The sequence below is a fragment of the Emys orbicularis genome, chromosome 4 (genome assembly GCF_028017835.1).
Source record: "Emys orbicularis isolate rEmyOrb1 chromosome 4, rEmyOrb1.hap1, whole genome shotgun sequence".
Lineage (NCBI taxonomy): Eukaryota > Metazoa > Chordata > Testudines > Emydidae > Emys > Emys orbicularis.
Window position 1 is genome coordinate 123,662,879 of NC_088686.1, and position 21,395 is coordinate 123,684,273.

At 48.5% G+C, this 21,395-nt stretch overlaps 1 protein-coding gene across 1 annotated transcript in view; it reads right to left on the bottom strand.

The window, feature by feature from the left end:
• Nucleotides 1–2,813: 2,813 nt before the first annotated feature.
• DAGLA (diacylglycerol lipase alpha) overlaps nucleotides 2,814–21,395 on the bottom strand; it is a 45,530-nt gene continuing 26,948 nt past the window's right edge. The window contains exons 12-19 of the mRNA XM_065404117.1: nucleotides 20,615–20,695; nucleotides 12,251–12,393; nucleotides 10,677–10,745; nucleotides 9,463–9,535; nucleotides 7,796–7,992; nucleotides 7,266–7,395; nucleotides 5,862–6,043; nucleotides 2,814–3,741 (exon numbers count right to left, since the gene is read on the bottom strand). Coding sequence (XP_065260189.1) covers nucleotides 2,814–3,741; nucleotides 5,862–6,043; nucleotides 7,266–7,395; nucleotides 7,796–7,992; nucleotides 9,463–9,535; nucleotides 10,677–10,745; nucleotides 12,251–12,393; nucleotides 20,615–20,695 — 1,803 coding nt within the window. The remainder of the gene's footprint in view (nucleotides 3,742–5,861; nucleotides 6,044–7,265; nucleotides 7,396–7,795; nucleotides 7,993–9,462; nucleotides 9,536–10,676; nucleotides 10,746–12,250; nucleotides 12,394–20,614; nucleotides 20,696–21,395) is intronic.

Consider the following 21,395-nt stretch of genomic DNA (forward strand, 5'->3'; position numbering starts at 1 on the left):
TCACTAGTGAAATCACTTAAATGCTAACAAAACCTTCACTAACAGGGAAGCTATCTGATCCCATAATTTCTGTGACTCTGACCCCCTAATCTCCCAAAATTGGGAACCGGCTTCACCTAGCCTCAGCAGATTCTCTGAGGCATCTCCTAATACAGTAGGTACGTACCTAACTACTAGAGGTTGGGATGATTCCTTCATTAATGTTTGTAAAGTGCTTTGAAGATATAAAGCGCTAGGTAAGTGCTAAGTGTTATTATTACCACCCGACCTCAGCCTACTGGGCAAGGCAGGAACATGCGCCCTTTCCCCAAGGCTAGCAGACGGCTTGAGGCAGGGTGTCACCCTGTCCACACTGCAGCACCCTCAGCAGACTGCTGCAGGTGGTGAGCCTAGCCTGCTAGTCTGACTCCCTAAATTCTGCAAACTCCCCTTGTTATTCTAAACTGTACTGCTCATTGTAATGCCTTCCTGAAAATCACCTTTTAATTCCCTTACCATGCGTTCTTGCCCTGCACTTCCAATGGAGGATGGTATTAATAGTTGTTCTTGTATAGGTGCCAGAACCATTCATGTTGTCAGCACAATGCTGGTTAACTGTTGCTGCAAAGCCAGCAAGGGGAACACACCACACTGCTCTTTTTGGTAGGGCCTATTTAAAAAAAAAAAAAAAAGAGGAACTTTGTTGCTCAGCAACTAATAGATTAAAAAAAAAAAAGATATTTAGAATCTGGAGGACATTCTTCCCTCTGATTGCCGGAGTCTTAAGAAAGGTCACATTTGGAATCTAAACTACTGGGACAGTTAAAAGATTTTGTTTTAGTATTTATAAATGGAAACGTCTGCACTCCCAATGACTAAGCACTTCATGGTGGGGACTGGGGAATCTACCCTACATGATATTGTCACACTGGACACATAGGAGCCAATTCAACATTGCCATGCTGAGTGGGGGTAAAAACATTCCTGTTCTTATTTGGTGCCATTTTACACTATTTTTTGTTTGGTGTTTGTACAGCACCTACCACAAACAACCAACAACAAAGATGTACCGTGATGGTGGATTGGACCCATCGATTCCTGTTGTGTAATGGGGCTAACCTATCAGAAGCATGGAATTCTCACTGTACTGGGAATTGCACAGCCAAGGGCTCCGGTAAGATGGGGCATTTTACTGCTGACTCAAACAGGAGATTCTTTTCCGGTGAAGGAGGGCAGAGCTGCAGAGACACGGATTGATTCTGCTGAGTTCTGATATGAAGTCTTTTTCCAGTTAGAGGACTCTTGTAGGTCACAGTATGTTTAACTGCCTAGGCAGTTAGTCTCCCTCCTGCTTCCATCATCGGAAAATCCCTTCCATTCATTCAATAGAGCCAGCAGGCTACCCTGGGCACTGGAATTGAGAGCAACAGGAGTGGTTGCTCAGTCACAATTTTGTTGACAATATATTGGGGCTTTTTAACGAGCTGTCGTGCAGCGGGGTGAAAGGGATGAACCCCGGGGGGGGGGGGAGAGGCATGCAGCTTCCCCTTGGGCTTGGATCAAAGGGCCTCCACTTTGAAACAAGGATTTGCAATAACAGCACCTCCTGCCCCCTCCACTCTCCCCTCAGCCCCCAAACTGAGGGAACGGCAAGGGAAGGGGAGAGAGAACATTCTTCTTGCTCCAGGAAGGCTTTCCAATTTGCGTAATGAATACCTTCTGAAAAGCTTAGCAGCTCTGTAAACATACATGAGATTTCAACACCTGGTAAAGGTTCATCTTTTCCCTGAACTCCGATGGCAGAGACCAGCGTTGGTCTGTGGGGAAGGTGGACTGACGACCAGGAACAGGCCCAAGGAGGCTCCCAGGCTCCACAGGGACCTGGCAGATAACGCTGGGCACTGGCAAGCCTTTTAAATACCAAAAGCTAGTTTAAACCAATCCATCCATGTGGTATTGAGATGAAAATCCTGTCAGTCTGTGGTGGGAACATCTCCAGTTCTGAGTAGTCCAGGGAGCTGTGAAGTGATGAAGGTGAGGCCCAAGAGACCTTCTCCACCCCTCTTGTGGAGGACGGATGCAGCAGTGGCCTTCGGCTCTCTAGTACATGGATTTCCTTTCTTCTCAGAAGAAGCCTGGTAGTCAATGAACTCAGAGGTAATTGGGGGAGCGAAAACACACAGTGCCAGCCTGATTCTCGCTGTGCCTGGTCAGGGAGAGGGTGGCTGCATTCCCCGGGAATACAGCTCCAATGGCTTTAAAACGGGAGAGAGTGTCTTATAAAAACAAACACCATAAAAGGATGACGAATTGGTGCTTGGGTCAGACATGACGTGTTAGTGCAATTGGGCCCAAAGTCGCAATCTGCTCGCTATTGACACCACTTAAATGACAACAGGGAGGTGATCCGACCCTTACTTTTGGTAATCCAGTCCTCTAACCTCAGGGAATCCACCCCCTGACTCCAGCAGACTCCCTCAAGCAGGAAATCTGAGCCCTGTGCCTCAGCAGATGCTCCGAGGCAGGGAATCTGCCCCCTGATTTAATCCAGTAGGCTGAGGTAGGGAAACCAAACATCTAACTCCATTGATGAGACCCCTCTTAGTGTAGCAGGCTTTGAGAGGCAGTACATCTTCTCCCAAACTTAAGCATACGACCCAGCATACAGAATCCATCCCCCTTACGTCACTATGCCACCAGCATGGCACCCCAGAAGGAACATTCTCAGGCGTCTCCCCCACTTCCGAACTGCCCAATGACCAGCTCCTCCAAGTGTTATCCCAGCATTCAGCTCATGGGATTGGCTCTTGGAGCCTCACCCCTCCACTCCTGCACTAGAGGGCTGAGATCATGAGGTCCTCCTGCTTGGCAGGGCTGGTCACATGACCAGCTGGAGTGGAAGTCCGGATTTTGTCAGTGACCAGGCATTCCTGGCTGCTCATGCCTGTGGGAGTGATGTCCATAAGCTCCCCAGACGAACTCAGAGGGAAGGAGGGTGAGACTGAGATGCCAGAAGAGGGATCTGCTGAGCCAGCAAACAACCTAGGGGGCTTGGGGACTAGGTTGGGCTCATACTGTGCTCTCAGCAGGATCTCCTGATCACTGACTGACTTAGGCATCTCAGCAAAGTCACTGGAGCTGTCAGATACCATCATGCAATAGAGGTCCTGGAAGGAGCTGCTTTTGCTGTCCAGGTTAAAGAGGCTGTCTATAAATTCAGCAAACTCCAGCACTTGTGGACTGGGCACATCAGTGAGCCGTCCATTCTGGAGGGTCAGTTCCTCCCGAGGGGTGAAGGAAACGTGGTCCCCTTCGCTACCAGCTCCTTCCTCACTGCCGCGTCGCTGGGGAGTAGTGCCACCACTGTTGTGCAAGGCCTCCGGGGGCTGGGTCTCCTGGGAGTGTTTGGAGAGGCTGTCAGCAGCAAGCAGCTCTGTCCGTGAGCTGAGGGAGGGGTTCTCCTCAGGGATAACGGGGTCTATATAAAAGCAGTGCGTTTCATCCTTCTCCATGACGACGTGGAGGCTGGGTGAACCGCGGATGCTCCGGAAGCCAGAGGAGCGCCTCGACTCAAAGCTGTAGATGGACTCATTGTCAGACAGACTCTCCATGGTAGCGAGAGGAGCGCGACGGTCCTGCAGCTCCACAGACAAGCGCTCCTTGGTATCCAGAAGCAGTAGCTCCACAGGGTCCTTCTGCACAGGAGAAAGGAGCTTGGTCTCATAAAACCCCTCCAAACTGATTTCAGAATGGGACTTGCTCCTGCAAAGAGAGAACAGAAACATGAGGCAGCTGCATGACTCTGAAACCTGACTGATACCAGCTCATTCCTGTGTAAACGAGGGAGTCCCAGACACCATCTCTCAGCACCAGCATAGCTCTGCTTACTGAATGCACATCAGATATCACCTCTGGGCCCAGCACCATCACATACACCTTGGCAGTCAGCATCTCAATCTCCACCTCCTACCTCCCAACACTGTCAGTTAAAGCTCTCGCCTGCCACCAATTTAACCCATCCCCTGTACCTAGTTCCCTGAGTAGCCTCTCCCCTGGAAGGAAATGATGGAAAGTGAAGCAGCAGCAGGCTCCAATCCTGGACTGCCCTATCTCTGACCCTCCCATTCACAGCACAAGGCTTGAGAGAGTAACCTCCTCTCCCCTTCACCCACCTCCAAAACAAGAATAGCCTCACATTATTCCATTCTAGAGTCTGCTCTGGCTAGAACATGGAAGTCTCTCTCCTCTGGATAGTCAACAGCCTCTTCCTCCTCTCTGCTTGCTCCTACCTCCCTTTTTTGGCCTCATTGTAGCCTTCACTAATCATAGAATCAAGGACTGGAAAGGACCTTGAGAGGTCATCTAGTCCAGTCCCCTGCCCTCATGGCAGGACTGCTCCCTCCTCTGGCTGCTCTACTGTCATGGTTCTGCCCCTGCCTAGCCTCTCACTCTGTCTCCGGTGATGGCTCCTGCTCAGGGCCTAGAATCCCTGTTTCCAGCCTTCTCCTACTTTCTCATCTCATCTTTTTCTTTAACTTCAGATACTACTCAGTTTTATCCCAGGGGTGCATATTTCAACACCCTTAATGACTCCATCATGTTCGGCCTCCCTATCTATCTTAGCCAGATAAGTGCACGGCTTCCTCTCAGCTTCCTTTATCTGAAATCTCAGAAACAGAAGTCCTTTTCTGGGGTAGAAGTGGCCCCTTCAAGCACTGCTCCGTCTCTTCACCCCCATTTGCTCCAACTATCTATAGTCTTCCTCCTCCATCTCCAATGCAACCATGTCCATAAGTCACTCCCTCAGCTTCACGTTTTCTGCAATCTTCATCCAAGTCCTCTCCTCCTCTCACCTTGACTACTGCAACTCTCACTCTGTGGCCTCCCCAGTCCCAGCTCTGCCAATCCCAGCACGTGCATATGCCCCAAACCCTCACACAGGTACAAATGAGTGCAACCACACTCATTCCCTTTCCCCTACACAATTCCACTGGCTCCCCATCTCGTTCTGACTGAAAATTACCTTCCTTGTTTTTATAACTCCCAATGGTCTGGCTCCAGCCAGCCTCACAGTCACTGCCTACTCCCTTCCCAACTCTCTCTGCCCTGGCCTGCTCCCTGTCCATCACTAATCTGGCAGCTGAATTTGCAACTCGAAGCAGAAGTGGGGAAGGATTAAAAGGCCCTAACAAGGAGAAACAGTATATTTTATGCTGCTTGGACTCAGAGCAGCAAAAAGACTAAGCATAAGCAAAAGATCCCCAGTGCCTGGTCTGGGTTAGCCCTAAAGGACATAGAGAGCTTGCTTATTATAGAAGCTTTTATTACCTTATAAACTTAACACTGGAACTCATTTGTGTGTGTATGTGTTTAACTGCTTTAACCTTTGTAAATAACTCTCTTATTTCCTTTTCTTAGTTAATACATCTTTAAATAGTTTATTATAGGACTGGCTGCAAGTGTTGTCTTTGGTATGAGATCTAAAATGCAACTGACCTGGGGTAAGTGACTGGTCCTTTGGGATTGGGAATAACCTGAATATTACTAGGATCTTTGGTGGGAGGAACCATCTATCAAAGGTAAGCTTACCTTGGTGCCAAGATAGATCAGAGTTCGCAAGGGGACTGTCTGTGGCTCCATGTTAAGGCTGATGTAGTGCTTGAGGAGTTCACACTTGATAATAGCTTGGTGAAATCTAAGTACAGATCTCACAACCAATTTGGGGTTTGTGCCCTGCTCCTTAACAGTCTATACGGGGGTTGGTCTCATGCTCTTGAGCCACTGCAGGACAGCTTGGCAGTGATCAGGGATCCTGTGGGAGGCAACAACCTCTCCACAGGCCTTGGGTAAAGTTTTCAAGGAAATTAAAGGCACATCCTTACTTGACGCTGCTGTTCCTTCTGTCCACTGTTATGGCTCCAATCCCGATCTGTAATGAGGGTCCGCTGGGCAGGGGCTGATTCTGGAAGATCAATTCCGGGTTGAGATCCACTTCTGTTGGACTCACCATCACTTTGGCTGCAGAAAGCAAGGCAGTTTTCCCCTTGTTGTAATTCTCCAGGACCTAGTCAAAATAAGATCAGCTTTGCTCAGTGACCGTTTCTGTTCTGACTGCTGAACATCCCTCAGACAAGCAAACTTATCCCCGATTTGCTTCTTATCAGCAGCCTTTGCAAGCCTAGTGGGATCTCAAAGGCAAGGATCATACCTAGGATCACACACGCTGATATTATACAAATATTGACACTAAAGCCACACTGTCAGTATGTACTGCTGGAACCCAGCAGGGGGAAAGCAACTAGGGACCCTGCCTATGGTAGCCCCACGATTAACGGGGCCTGGGAGACCCGGGTAAAGCTATGTGCCACTGCCTCATGACTAGGAACTGTATTTGTATCATTCTGCAGCCCTTACCCATGTGTGGTAGTAGGCACTCAGATGAGCAGTCCCATTGACTTAAATAAGGGTTGTAAAATCAGGCCCAATGACTTGAGACACATCCTGCTGTGTGACATGCAGATGCCTAATATTGCCTCTGTGGCACAGTGGAAAGATTCTGCAGAGGCTCTAGCATGTTGGGAGGTGCTGGATAACTCAGGGACCTCCACATGCGTCACTGCTGCCCCACTGAGGAAGTTGTGGCTTATTAGATTAACTTTGAATACATGAGCAGTCCTTTGGCAGAGAGAGGTAGGGTGTGGGATGGGCAGGTTCTGAAGGAAGGAACCAAGGAGCAGACAAGACTAAGGAGACAGCTGAAGCTGGGGTTCACACTGTGCTGTTTTGGAAATGCAGCATGGTCAAGTGGATAGGGCACTTAACTGGGACTCAGAAGACCCAAGTTCTATTTCCAGCTCTGCAATGAATGAGCTATGTGACCCTGGGCCAGACTTGCCCACTCTGTGCTTCAGTTTCCCTTCCCACTCTTTGACCATCTTGTCCATTTAGATTGTAAGTTTTCTAGAGCAGGGACTGGCTCTTACTATGTGTATATACAATGCCTAGTACAATGGGCACCAATCTTGGTTGGAGCCTCTCAGTGTTATTGGAATACACTACTATGTATAAGAGTTGTTAAAACCAGGTGCCAGCACGTGACTTTTCGACTCTCCAACAAGGGTATAGCTTTGGTTTGGAGCAGCTGAGTGGGGACTCCACCAACTTATGCCCTCATTCAACTTCCCCATCTCCTGCCACTCCCAGGGTCTGAGACTCAGAAGCTATATTGCCGTGCTGAGTCTCCCCCTGCCCCTCCCGATACCAGAGACTCAGACACTCAGCATTACCTTGTTGAGCCCCTCCATGACCACATAAGGGAGGTGTTCATGCAGCATTGCTGGGGAGATGATGACTTCATTAAATGCTTTATTGTCACCCCAAATTGCAAAGTAAGTGGGATCCTCCTGTTCACAGCAACTGGAATAGAAGTCAGGGATCAAAAGAGAGGGAGAGATGGAGACATGGGAGAGCATGTGAGTCAGAGAGGGGGAAGGAGGGAGAATGTGAGAAGGAGACAGTGGGGGCCAGAGACAGAGAACAAGAGAATGGAAGGGGGGCAGTAAAAGAGAAGAGACGTTGAGTTACATATACTGCTGCCACTGCTCCCAATCCTGATGCAAGATCTCCCCTCCTTCTATCTCCTCCCCAGGACAGACACAACCATCACAGGATGGTGCTAAATAACTCCCACTTACAGACAAAGCAAGCTGTGGCTTTCCTGAAGGCTATCCTCTTGGGTCCCTTTCCAAAACAGAAGTGTGCCCGCCCTGCCCTGGGCACTGGCTTGCAGCATGGCTGCAGCTCCAGCTGTACTTACCAGCACTGCTCGGCAGGGTGATTGTGCACCACATGGATGATGCGGCCAGGTGGATAGAGTGGCGTACTGGCGGACAGAGCAATAGTTAGGTCACTGGGGTGAGTCCAGAGACGGTTACTGGTCACTGAATTCCCTTCCGTCTCTTCTGGGAGCTCTGACTTGGGTATACACTTTGTGGCTCCCACGATGATTCGCCACTGTCCAAGAAGAGAGAAAGGAGAAGAATGAGGTGATGCAATGGATCGTGATGTCGAAATACAGAAAGGGACAGTGTGGAGATGAGAAAAAAGAATAGGATAAAAAGCCAGGGGAGAAGGGGGCGCACAGTGTCATATTCCTAGGGTCACTTCACATTAGACTGTTGCTGGGTTTGGTTAAACAGGATATATAACACCTTAAGAGTGTCCCAAAACAACAAAATCGGGCTTGTGCCCTTATTTGCTTAATCAGAAAACAAAGGAAAGTTAAAAGGTCTCCCCACACCCCAAGGTTTTTTTCCTGCTTGTTTTTACCTTAGAAATAGCAAAGTCTTGTCTTCCCTGTTTTTGCTGAAGGTTTCCTTAGAGGAGCCAGAGACATGGCGTGGAAGTGTTATCAGCCCTGCATTGGAGGGCCAGGTATGGTGAATCTTTTACAAAGAGATATTTTCTCATACCTATTTATTAGGCATTTGAATTAAGTAGACATTAGCAACAAAAGAAAGAAAACAAAGTTCTAAAGAATCTGCATGAAAACCACTTCCCCTCTCAGTTAACCAGGTTTCGCTTCCCTGGTCCTTGTGAAATCATAATCCCAACAGTTTATATACCCACAGAACACTGCAAGACAAGCAGCATAGACAAGAGCTGAATTTCTAATGTGAAAAACAAGCAGAGAACGAACAACCCAAACAAACAAAAAAACCCTTTCAAGCATGTCACACTACACAACCACACAAAAAGACACAGAGTCCTTTTTCCCCATTTACAGGTCACCTTTAAAATTCTTGATATTAAAACTGCTACTAGTGTTAATAAGGCTTCTGTTATCCCTTAGATCAGGGGTGCCCAACCTACGGCCCACCAGAGCATTTCCTAAGGCCCACAGCCTGCTTCAACATAATATACTAACGGCCAATTCATTAGCATTTGTTTACATCATTTTCGTTTACACAAGCGTGTAAATAGACGATACTGTACCTAGAAACAAGCTATCTAAATACATATGAAACAAGCTGAACTTAAAATACAAATCAATATGGGTGACTTTAAATCTTATTGAAACAGGTTGAATCTGTTTGGCCCACACAAGGTTGTGCTTAGGTTTATGTGGTAATAAGGTTGGACACCACTGCCTTAGAATGCTGGCATTTCCCAGTATGCTGGAAATGAATCTTTACGACATAGTATACATATAAATCCTCCATCTCCAAAGGGTTAACATAATCTACTTAACCCAAAACTGCACAACGAAATAGATACCATGGAGCCATGGGTATAAAACTCCACACCCGCTCCATTACTTAGTCCATTACTGGCTATTGCTCACTAAAGGCCAGGAAGAGCTAGAATTGGAGTGTGAGATCCTAAACAGATTCAGCTCAGGACACCACCTATTCATTCGGTCTGGTGTTTCCATGCAAATAATTGTCAAGGCTTTTCATTCCAGGTGGATTTGAATCTTCTTACCTTTGGTTTGTTACTTCGCTGGAGAACATCAAGAAGCTGCCGGCGAAATCCCTCTAGCTGTGAGAGACCAATCCTGGAAGAGAGAGAGAGAAAGGGTGTTAGCTACAACTGCACAGGTGACTACTGAGAAGTAAGCATCACAACACAGGTACCAAGGAGATGTGGGACTGACAGAACAGAAGAGTGAGATACCACAATACAAGAGATGGTACAAAGATTTGGGAGACCCCACGATACAGATGACCCAAGAAACATCACAGAGGTGTGAGATTACACAATATAGGTAACGAGGTGTAAGAAGCCACAGATAAATTGATAAGATAGTGTACCGGTATGAGATGTGACAATACAGATAACCAAGGAGATGGATACTGAGGTGAGAGATGGCATGAGACAGGTATATAGTACCTGGTGTGACGTCACAATACGAGGAACCAGGAAAATGGTTCAGAGATATACGAGACTACAAAACAGGTAAGCCAAGGAGATGGTACAGCAGTGTAAGACACCACCATACAGATCATCAGGGAGACAATGGACAGATGAGAGATGTCATCATATAGATTACCAATAATAATAATACTCAGTACTTCAGGGCGCTTTTCCTCGAGAGATCTTAAAGCACTTTACAGAAGTGGGTCAGTGTCATTATCCCCATTTCAAAAATCGGGGGAGACACACCATGAATTGATGGTAGAGCTGGGAATAGAACCCAGGTCTCCTGGTCCAAAGCCCCAGCCATTAGGCCACACATCTCCAATGTGATGATAAAAAGGTGTGAGATGTCCAACTCTAGGTAACCGGGGAGAGGGTACACAGGTCTGAGATGACAAAGCACATGGAACCAGGGAGACAGTACACAGGTGTGGGATGACACAATACAGATACCATGAAGATGGCAGAGATATATCAGATGTAACAATGAACATAATTGTGAAGTCAGGATATTCACCTTTTTATTCATACAGGCAACTGAGAGAGAGGGGAGGGATACACAGGTGTGTGATACACCAATAAAGGTGTCCAGGTAAAAGATACAGCAATACAGGAAACTAGGAAAAGAGGGACAAGTAAGAAGCACATGAGGACAGGTAAATGAGGAAACTGGAGATAGATATGATCTGGGGGGGAGGGGAGTTCAGACAGGAAACGGGTGCCTTTGGTATAAAACAAGTGGATACTGAAGTGAGGAATTCAGAGATTTTTCAACTTGCCTGGGAACTAGATCTTTGCCAAGCACGACAGCAGTCACAAACTCTTTTGAGTACTCCATGGCATCCTCACTGGAAGAGAAATAGGATCCAAGAACAAGTAGGATTTCACTGGCAGAGACCGGCATTCCATGGCCAAATTGCTCTTGGCCTCTGAAGGGTCTGATTTCCAAGAGGCTGGATTTGGGGGATTGTGGTGTTGTGCAGGCCACAATTTCTGTTCCTCACGGCATCTGGGGTTTCTGCCTTGATCCACAGGTGCTAGGCTTGAAATCCACTCCCTGTGCCCCAGGCACTATTAGCCCTTGCATACACTTGGGAAAGGAAGTACTCAAATATTATGCCTCAAATTGAATCTCCCATAGTCTTCGGATGGCCAGGACACTTGAGAGAGATAGGAAGGACAGAACATCCCATGCCCTTCGGAGACTGACACTACATGGTGCTTATGGGGTTAAGAACATCACTTTCTGCACCATCCCATCCCTGCTGGCCCAAGGTAAGTGAGCCAAGGCTCCCAGATCGCTGTTCATTATGCAGATTTACATCTTCATTGGCCTCTCTCTGAATCATGGCCTCAATAGCTAGAGGCCAACACTATTGACAGAAGTCAAATGACAGGGTCTACAGACGTCACAGCAAACCACGTTAGAGTGCAATGAAGATCAGAAATATGATAAGTGGAGGCACCTCCTAGAGCTATTGGATAGTCTGAGGTTTACCAGCACACTCTAGCGATGGTTGTGTCTACAACAGCCTAATGGATTTCTGCCAGGGGAAATGCGAATAGATAAGCTACAGAGTTCCCTCAGTGACTATCCTGGGGAGTAATTCCTTTGACAGTCACTGCGGAGGACACTCTGTCCAACAGATACTGTGGAGACTCCTATCATGGTAACTGTCTTGAAGGATAATGCCCAGAGTGATTACCGTAACGGGAAACCCCCCCTGGGTGCTACAGAGACACAGGACTATCATCATGGACGAGTCTCTGCAGCTGCTGTAAATACCCCCTGCAATGACAGTCGTGACTGCTCAAGGGACCCCACCCCTCTCTATGTTGGTCAAGATGGGTAATTTTTTTTTTAAAACTACTATATGAGTCACCTGTTGTATATCTATCTGCAATGGACAGAGGAGCACAGCGCCCTGAATCACATAATATGCAGTGAAGGATGTGGGAAGGGAAACATTGTCTGGGCTGCCAGCCTCTTGACTGTGGCTTGCGCTTGCTACTGTAAACAGGGTGAAGCTACAGTATTAGCCAGGGGACTCCTGTACCATGTGACTTCACAGATTTAGTGAGTGTCCGGGGCAGCTGTCCACCTGGCATCAAAATCAAGATCCAAAACCAAGACGGACAGAACCAGGCCTGTTGGACACAACCAACAGCAACATCAGCTTCTATAGTATATCGCCCCCCATGGCTGTAAGTTCTTTAGGGCAGGGATTGTCTCTTGCTATTTTTCAGTACAGCACCAAGCACAATGAGGCCTTGGGGTGCTATCATAGTACAAATAACACACAATAATGATCAGCTGCAACCCCCCAGTCAGGTCTCATCTTCCAACACATACCTCAGCAGCCCCCCTGGGGGAGAATAGGCATAGCACTTCAGCGATGGGTACTGTGGACGCAGCAGGAAGGACAGAATGGCAGCTGTGCCTGCCCCTAGGGAATGGCCCACCACAATCAGCCCATAGTGTTTTGTTCCTCTGCCCTGCAAAACAAAGACCAGCTGAGATACTGGAAGAATTTGGGCACCTTTCTACGATGCTCTCCAGGCTTAGCAAAAGCTGACTCTCCCATGCACTAGTGCTCCAGACCGTCCCTCCTTCCACCAATGGAAATTAATTATGGCCTGGTAGGACGACACTTTCTGGAGTGGTCATGGAATTCAGATTCCATGCTGCCTCAGTCTAGGATACATAATGACAGTTCCACCAAGCAAATTCCATCCCTGCCCCGGAAGGACCCTTCTTCTGAAGTGAAAGTGGAATTCCCTCAGTCCTAGCAGTCACATCAATAACTTAGCAGGGGCCCAACTATGCCCCATCTGACGGATGAGAGTAGGACACTTTTGTTACTACCTGTGAATTTGTCTCCTCATAACAGGGAACCCATGAGCCTGGAGACAGAATGCGGGTAACCACATCCACTACCATTCACGGAGGCAACTTGAATAATTTTCAGGACAAGGGGGACTAGTTCCAGAAACCTTTTCAGAGGGAAACCTTAGAGATATGTGCAGCGAGAATAACCACAGATGCATAACTAACAGACTGGGGTGCTCCCAATGGGTTGCACACTTGCCAGGGAAAATGGTCTACTCTGGAAAGGAGGATGAATATAAATTTGCTGGAATTGAGGGTGATCAGGAAGGCCATGGAATGTCTAGTTCCCCTCTTGACCTCGTCTAGGTTCAGAGTGACAATTATGCAATAGTAGCTTACATAAATGGCCATGAGGAATTTCAATCTCTCCTCCAAGAATAGAGACTCTACGCGTTTTACACTGGTGAAAAAGTGGAAGCTGCTGGTTTTGGCCACCTAAGTACAAAGCAAACACAACATTCAGGCCAAACAGCTGAGTCAACAGACTCTGTGCCCACGGAGAATGGGAAATGAATAGACAACCTCCATCAGTTCATTTTCAGGAATGAAGAACTCCACAGATCAATTTGTTTGCCTTGTTGGACTTTTCTTGTTGCAGTCACTGGGAGAGGAAGGCATGGAAAAATCAATGCATTCTCAGTTCAGCAGTCTGGTCCCCTAATGTGGGCGTTTTTTCCTTTCCCGCTCCTTGCTCACGTAGCCAGAGTACTCCTGAAAACACCAAGATCTGGCCCCACAGTCCTTAGTTTTCCTGGCTCCTAGAAATGTTAGTTTGTTCCCTTGAATTCTATCTCCCACTAAAGGTCCAATCAGATGCCAAAAACTGAGAAATTCAAACTAGTTCTTAGAACTTGAATGGCTGCATCTTCTGGAGTTTAGATATTCTCAATAGCTGGCAGACTTACTCTTGTAATAAAAAAAAATCCACTTCTGAGCTTTACTATTGCATTTGGTGTAAATTCAGAAGTTGAAGCTCTAGGCATGGCCTGAATCATAAAGCTTACTAATAAAAAGCTATGTTGGCTTCATCAAAGCTCTGAGTCTCAGGCCTGGTCTACACTACGAGTTTAGGTCGACTTTAGCAGCGTTAAATCGAATTAAGCCTGGACACGTTTACACGACGAAGCCCTTTCTTTCGACTTAAAGGGCCCTTTAAACCGGTTTCTTTACACCACCTCCGACGAGGGGATTAGCGATAAAATCGGCCTTAGGGGGTCGGAATTGGGTTAGTGTGGACGGAATTCGACTTTATTGGCCTCCGGGAGCTATCCCACAGTGCTTCATTGTGACCGCTCTGGACAGCACTCTCATCTCAGATGCACTGGCCAGGTAGACAGGAAAAGCCCCGCGAACGTTTGAATTTCATTTCCTGTTTGCTCAGCGTGGAGAGCACAGGTGACCATGCAGAGCTCATCAGCACAGGTAACCGTGATGGAGTCCCAGTCCCAGTCCCAGGATCGCAAAAGAGCTCCAGCCTGGACCGAACGGGAGGTACGGGATCTGATCGCCATCTGGGGAGATGAAGCAGTGCTGGCCGAACTCCGAAGCAGTAAAAGAAATGGCAAAATATTAGAAAAGGTCTCCAAGGCCATAAAGGACAGAGGCCATAACAGGGACGCACAGCAGTGCCGCGTGAAAATTAAGGAGCTAAGGTAAGCCTACCACAAATCCAGAGAAGCAAACGGAAGGTCCGGGGCTGAGCCGCAAACATGCCGCTTCTACGCGGAGCTGCATGCCATTCTAGGGGGTGCAGCCACCACTACCCCAAGCGTGTGCTATGAGTCCCTCACTGGAGAAAGACACAGGGAAGCGGGTTCGGCAGACGAGGAAGATGAGGATGGAGAGAACATAGATAGCTCACAGCAGCAAGGAAGCGGAGAAACCGGTTTCCCCAACAGCCAGGATATGTTTATCACCCTGGACCTGGAACCAGTAACCCCCGACCTCACCCAAGACCCTGTGGGCACACAGGGGACCTCTGGTGAGTGTACCTTTGTAAATATTACACATGGTTTAAAAACAAGCGTGTTTAATGATTAATTTGCCCTGGCAATCGCGGCCAGTACAGCTACTGGAAAAGTCTGTTAACGTGTATGGGGATGGAGCGGAAATCCTCCAGGGACATCTCCAGAAAGCTCTCCTTCATGTACTCCCAAAGCCTTTGCAAAAGGTTTCTGGGGAGGGCTGCCTTATCCCGTCCGCCATGGTAGGACACTTTACCACGCCAGGCCAGTAGCACGTAGTCTGGAATCATTGCATAACAAAGCATGGCAGCGTATGGTCCCGGTGTTTGCTGGCATGCAGACAACATCCATTCCTTATCGCTCTTTGTTATCCTCAAGAGAGTGATATCATTGACGGTCACCTGGTTGAAATGGGGCGATTTTATTAAGGGGACATTCAGAGGTGCCCCTTCCTGCTCTGCTGAACAGAAATATTCCCCGCTGTTAACCACGCGGTGGGGGGGAGGGGTGAAGTGACCATCCCAGAGAATTGGGTGTGTGGGGGAGGGGAGTTAGTTGGGTTTGTGCTGCATGTTAAACCTGAAACCGCAGCCCCTCCTTTTACATTGCAAACCCATTTTAAATGGCCAACCCAACGGGTGCTTGGTATGGTTAATGAGAGCAGTACTGTTTTAAACCATCCCCACTTGTTAACAAGGTTAAAAAAGCCAAAAGACTGTGTCTTACCATGGCTGCCTGCAAGCTGAAATCTGTGGCCTGGCCCTGCGTGAGTGATCTCTCACACAAAACCGGCAGGCCCTCAATATAAGAGGAAAAATGCGACCTTGTAACGAAAGCACATGTGCTGTGTGATGTGAACATCAAAATCTAACGTGAAAGACTGTACCCATTGTTCTCTAAAATGTATCTTTTTTAACCACCTCTCCCTTCTCCTCCACCAGCTGCAAATGTTTCACCTTCACAGAGGCTAGTGAATATTAGAAAACGTAAGCGAAGGACGCGTGACGAAATGTTCACTGAACTACAGACTGCCTCCCACGCTGACAGAGCACAGCAGAATGCGTGGAGGCAGTCAATGACTGATTTTAAAAAAGCCCAATATGAGCGAGAGGAGAGGTGGCGGGCTGAAGAGCAGAGGTTGCGTGCTGAAACGCGGGCTGAAGAGGAGAAGTGGCGTCAGCTTGTAATCAGAAAGCAAGAGTCGATGCTCCGGCTGCTGGAGCATCAAAGTGATATGCTCCTGCGTATGGTTGAGCTGCAGGAAAGGCAGCAGGAGCAGAGACCGCCGCTACAGCCCCTCTGTAACCAACAGCCCTCCTCCCCAAGTCCCATTGCCTCCTCACCCAGACGCCCAAGAACACGGTGGGGGGGCCTCCGGCCACCCAATCACTCCAGCCTAGATGATTTCCAGTGCAATAAGTTTTAAAGTTTTAAAGTTTTAAAGTGCAGTGTGTCCTTTTCCTTCCCTCCTCCCCCACCCATCCCGGGCTACCTTTGCAATTATCCCCCTAGTTGTGTGCTGAATTAATAAAGAATGCATGAATGTGAAGTAACAATGACTTTATTGCCTCTGCAAGTGGTGCTTGAAGAGGGGAGGGTAGGGGAGGGTGGGGTGCTTGGTTTACAGGGTAGTAGAGTTAACCGGGTGGGGGGGGGGGGCGGCGATTTCATTAAGGAGAAACAAACAGAAGTTTCACACCGTAGCCTGGCCAGTCACAAAACTAGTTTTCAAAGCTTCTCTGATGCGCACCGCGCCCTGCTGTGCTGCTCTAACCGACCTGGTGTCTGGCTGCGCATAATCAGCGGCCAGGCGATTTGCCTCTACCTCCCACCCCGCCATAAATGTCTCCCCCTTACTCTCACAGATATTGTGGAGCGCACAGCAAGCAGCAATAACAATGGGGATATTCTTTTCGCTAAGGTCTGAGCGAGTCAGTAAGCTGCGCCAGCGCGCTTTTAAACGCCCAAATGCACATTCCACCACCATTCGGCACTTGCTCAGCCTGTAGTTGAACAGGTCCTGACTCCTGTCCAGGCTGCCTGTGTACGGCTTCATGAGCCATGGCATTAAGGGGTAGGCTGGGTCCCCAAGGATCACGATAGGCATTTCAACATCCCCAACGGTTATTTTCTGGTCCGGGAAGAAAGTCCCTTCCTCCAGCTTTCGAAACAGAACAGAGTGCCTGAAGACGCGAGCATCATGTACCCTTCCCGGCCAGCCCACGTTGATGTCGGTGAAACGTCCCTTGTGATCCACCAGGGCTTGCAGCAGCATTGAAAAGTACCCCTTGCGGTTTATGTACTCGGTGGCTTGGTGCGCCGGTGCCAAGATAGGGTTCCGTCTATCGCCCCACCACAGTTTGGGAATCCCATTGCAGCAAAGCCATCCACTATGTCCTGCACGTTTCCCAGAGTCACTACCCTTGATATCACCAGGTCTCTCATTGCCCTGGCAACTTGGATCACAGCAGCCCCCACAGTAGATTTGCCCACTCCAAATTGATTCCCAACTGACCGGTAGCTGTCTGGCGTTGCAAGCTTCCACAGGGCTATCGCCACTCGCTTCTCAACTGTGAGGGCTGCTCTCATCCTGGTATTCTGGCGCTTCAGGGCAGGGGAAAGCAAGTCACAAAGTTCCATGAAAGTGCCCTTACGCATGCGAAAGTTTCGCAGCCACTGGGCATCGTCCCAGACCTGCAACACGATGCGGTCCCACCAGTCGGTGCTTGTTTCCCGGGCCCAGAATCGGCGTTCCACGGCATGAACCTGCCCCAGTAACACCATGATTTCCACATTGCTGGGGCCTGTGCCTTGTGAGAGGTCCATGTCAATTTCCTCATCACTATCGTCGCCGCGCTGCAATCGCCTCCTCCTCAGCTGGTCCTGGTTTTGCTTTGGCATGTCCAGGCTCTGCATATACTCCAGGACAATGCGCGTGGTGTTCATAGTGCTCATAATTGCCGCGGTGATCTGAGCGGGATCCATGATCCCAGTGATAGCTATGGCGTCTGGTCTGAAAAAATGCGCGAAACTAGTATCTAAAGACCAGGGGAGGGAGGGAGGGGCGAGTGACGACATGGCGTACAGGTAGAGGGAATTAAAATCAAGAAAGGTGGCTGTGCATCAGGGAGAAATACAAACAACTGTCACACAGAATGCCCCCCCCCCAGAGATTGAACTCCTAAGCCTGGGTTTAGCGGGCCGTTGATTTGACGGAGGGAGGGGGGAAGGAAATGAATACAGAACAAATCTATTTTTTACATCTTAAAACGACAGTGCAGCATGACTGATAGCCCTCGGCATTTTCTGGGTGCTTGGCAGCAAATACTGGGCGCGTACCAGTATGATGATGATGGATACCAATCATAATATACTATTTATTGCCAAAAGGCAAGGGGTTGCTGCTGTGTAGCAATGTAACCCTACGTGTGCCAGCCACATCTCTGCCAGCACCCAGATCGCCCTCGGCCTTTTCTGGGTGCTTAGCAGACAATACTTGGCAGAAAATAGTATACTACGACTGGTAGCCATCATTGTCCAACGAGAACGGTTAAAGGCAAGGGGTTGCTGCTGTGTAGCAATGTAGCCCCACGTGTGCCAGCCATATGTCTGCCAGCACCCAGATCGCCCTCGGCCTCTTCTGGGTGCTCAGCAGACAATACTTGGCAGAAAATAATATACTATGACTGATATCCATGATTGTCTGACGAGGACGGTTACCAGTCGTAATAAACCATCTACTGCCAAAAGGCAAGGGGCTGGTGCAATGCAGCCCTACGGCTGCCAGCCCCACAGCTACCAGCATCCCGATCGCCGATGAAGGCTACCACTCATGCTGCACCGTCTACCGCCAAAAGGCAGTTATCTGCTGCTGCTGTGTAGCAATGCAGTCCCACGTCTGCCGGCACCCGGAAGACATATGGTGACGGTGAGCTGAGCTGAGCGGGCTCCATGCTTGGCGTGGTATGTTGTCTGCACAGGTAACCCAGGTAAAAAGGCGCGAATCTATTGTCTGCCGTTGCTGTGACGGCGGGGGAGGGGCCTGATGCAATGTACCCAGAACCCCCCGCGGCACTGTTTTGCATCATTCGGGCATTGCGATCTCAACCCATAATTCCAATGGGCGCCGGAGACTGCCGGAGACTGCGGGAACTGTGGGATAGGTACCCATAGTGCAATGCGCCGGAAGTCGACGCTAGCCTCGGTACTGTGGACGCGGTCCGCCGACTTCATGCACTTAGAGCATTTTATGTGGGGACACACACAATCGGCTGCATACAACCGGTTTCTATAAAACCGGCTTCTATAAATCCGACCTAATTTTGTAGTGTAGACATAGCCTCAGTTCTCTGCATGACCAACAGCAGCACTAGCGGCCCCTAGGCTATAAGGAAGGTCTACCATCACATCCTCAGAACTCCACGTTTATCAAGTCAGGGATCAAACCTTTCCCTCCATTTAAGATGGGAAATCAAATCTGGTACTAGGACACAAAATGGAACTATTAGAAGCAACCTCTACAATACTGCTTTTTTTCTTATCAGTTTAAAGTAGCATTCTTAAATGGCCAACGCGTCTACTAGGAGGGTAAGTGAAACGAATGCTTTGTCCATCAAAGAACCATTTCTTTAGCTTCTTTCTGGTAAAGTTGTCCTTCAGACAGCACTTGACTATTTCACAAAGTTGCTTTCCCAGAGCACGTTAATGGAGACATCTCCTTATCTTCCCCGGGACCAGATCCTACCGAGCGACACCAAATTACATCTGCTGAAGATTGGACCCATCATATTTAAAACAATCTTACCCAAAGGAAGTCAAATTAAATTACCTTGATGTGAGATGGATGATTAAGTATTACTTAGACAGGAACAAAACCAAGATTTGTGTGTACAATGTGCAGAAGAGAATTAAGGTATCAGAGCTTCTAACACCACTATATTCTTGCAAGTCCAGGCAGCAATTATTGAGGTCTATGGAACAGCAGGAAAATTTCCCTCTCATGAGTAAGAGCTCACTTAATAAGGCCAATTTCCACTTTCTGGGGCGAAAGGAATAGAGCATCATATTAAGAAATCATCAGAGTAGTGACCTGTGCATCCCTCCATCCATTTACCACACATTACAAGGTGGACATCTCATTGGGGCATTTGGTTATCAAGTCCTACAATCTGCCATTCTTCTTTGATCCCTCTTTTCCTTCTTCCTCTCCTTTTTGGTTTCTAGATTGCTTGCTAAATCCCAATAGTCCATCTTCAGATCAAGGCCTTCTTTGGACACGAGAACAGGGCAATCTTCTCATAGCAGGGAATCTGACAGTCCAGAGAAGCCCTCCCTTAGCTAAAAGTGTGGTATAATTTACATTCACTTTGGAGGGCAACATTCTGGAGTTGTGGTATGGTCTTCTTCATGGTACAGGAAGATCAGCTCATGCAAAAAGTATATATCTGAGCTGTCCAGATGAATGCTAGTGGCCATTGCTCCCCAGTAGTCTCTCTCTAAACTAATGGATTCCATGGGTAAGAGATTTTAGTCTTATTGATATGTTTCTCTGCTCAGTGTCACTATAGGATGACTTCCTGTTTTGAGCCTTGCCTCAAGAATTAGCTCTGGAGCTATGCAGGACTGGTGTGGAGAACCCTTCAGAACAGGGAGCATGGAGGAAACAAGGACATTGGAGTAACAGGTAACAAGTTGGCGCTCTGATGGCTAGGATCAGCAGGAATCAGAAGAAAGCTTTGAGTGCCTGGGACCAATTCTACTACAGCTGTTTCAGGGAAGTGTGGATGGAGGGACAATACCAGTGGCACAGGAGAATCCTATCTCCTAAACACTCTGCATGGGGCACAAGAAAGCAAGGACTCACCAAGTCACGTCCGAAGGCTTGAGAAAGCACCATCTCCTGCTCCAATTTCTTCTTGATGTACTCAGCAGACAACACCATTCCCTGAGGGCAGACACCAAGGAGCATAGACCAAAATGTGATCATTAGCATATCAGCACAGTCTCAACACACACAGGCCAGCAAATTACTGAAAGGAGTTAGTGAGCTTTCCAGCTAAGGCTCTGGACTGCACCCAAGGGGTGATGGGGGAAGTACTGACTCACCCTTTCATTTCATTTGGAGAGGAATTAATTGGGGTATCAGCAGGTATGTGTCTGGTTAGCAGGGTTGTGGACTGCTATACAGTAGCAGAAGTAGTAAATATTTATATTATGGTAGTGCCAGTAGCGTAGCTGGGGGGGAGCGAGGCAGCGGCCACTCCCCCACTGAGCACAAGTGGCGCCTTGTCAATTTCTTGGTGCCTTTTTTTTTTTTTTAACTCACCCGGAGGGAACAGGGGGAGCGATTAAAAAAAAAAAAAGACGCCACCTGCTACGGCACTTTTAAAAACCCGGCGACGCTCCGGGTTTTTGGCGGTATGTCGGCGGCGGGACCTTCTCTCGCTCTGCGGGTCTTCGGCGGCATTTCGGCGGCAGGTCCTTCAGTGCCTCCAAAGACACCCGGAGCAAGTGAAGGGCCCGCTGCCGAAGACCCGGAGCGCCGCCGGGTGAGTAAAAGCACCGCAGCGGGTGGCGCCTTTTTTTTGGATTGCTCCCCCTGTTCCCTCCACCTGGCTACGCCACTGGGTAGCCCCCAGAAGCTC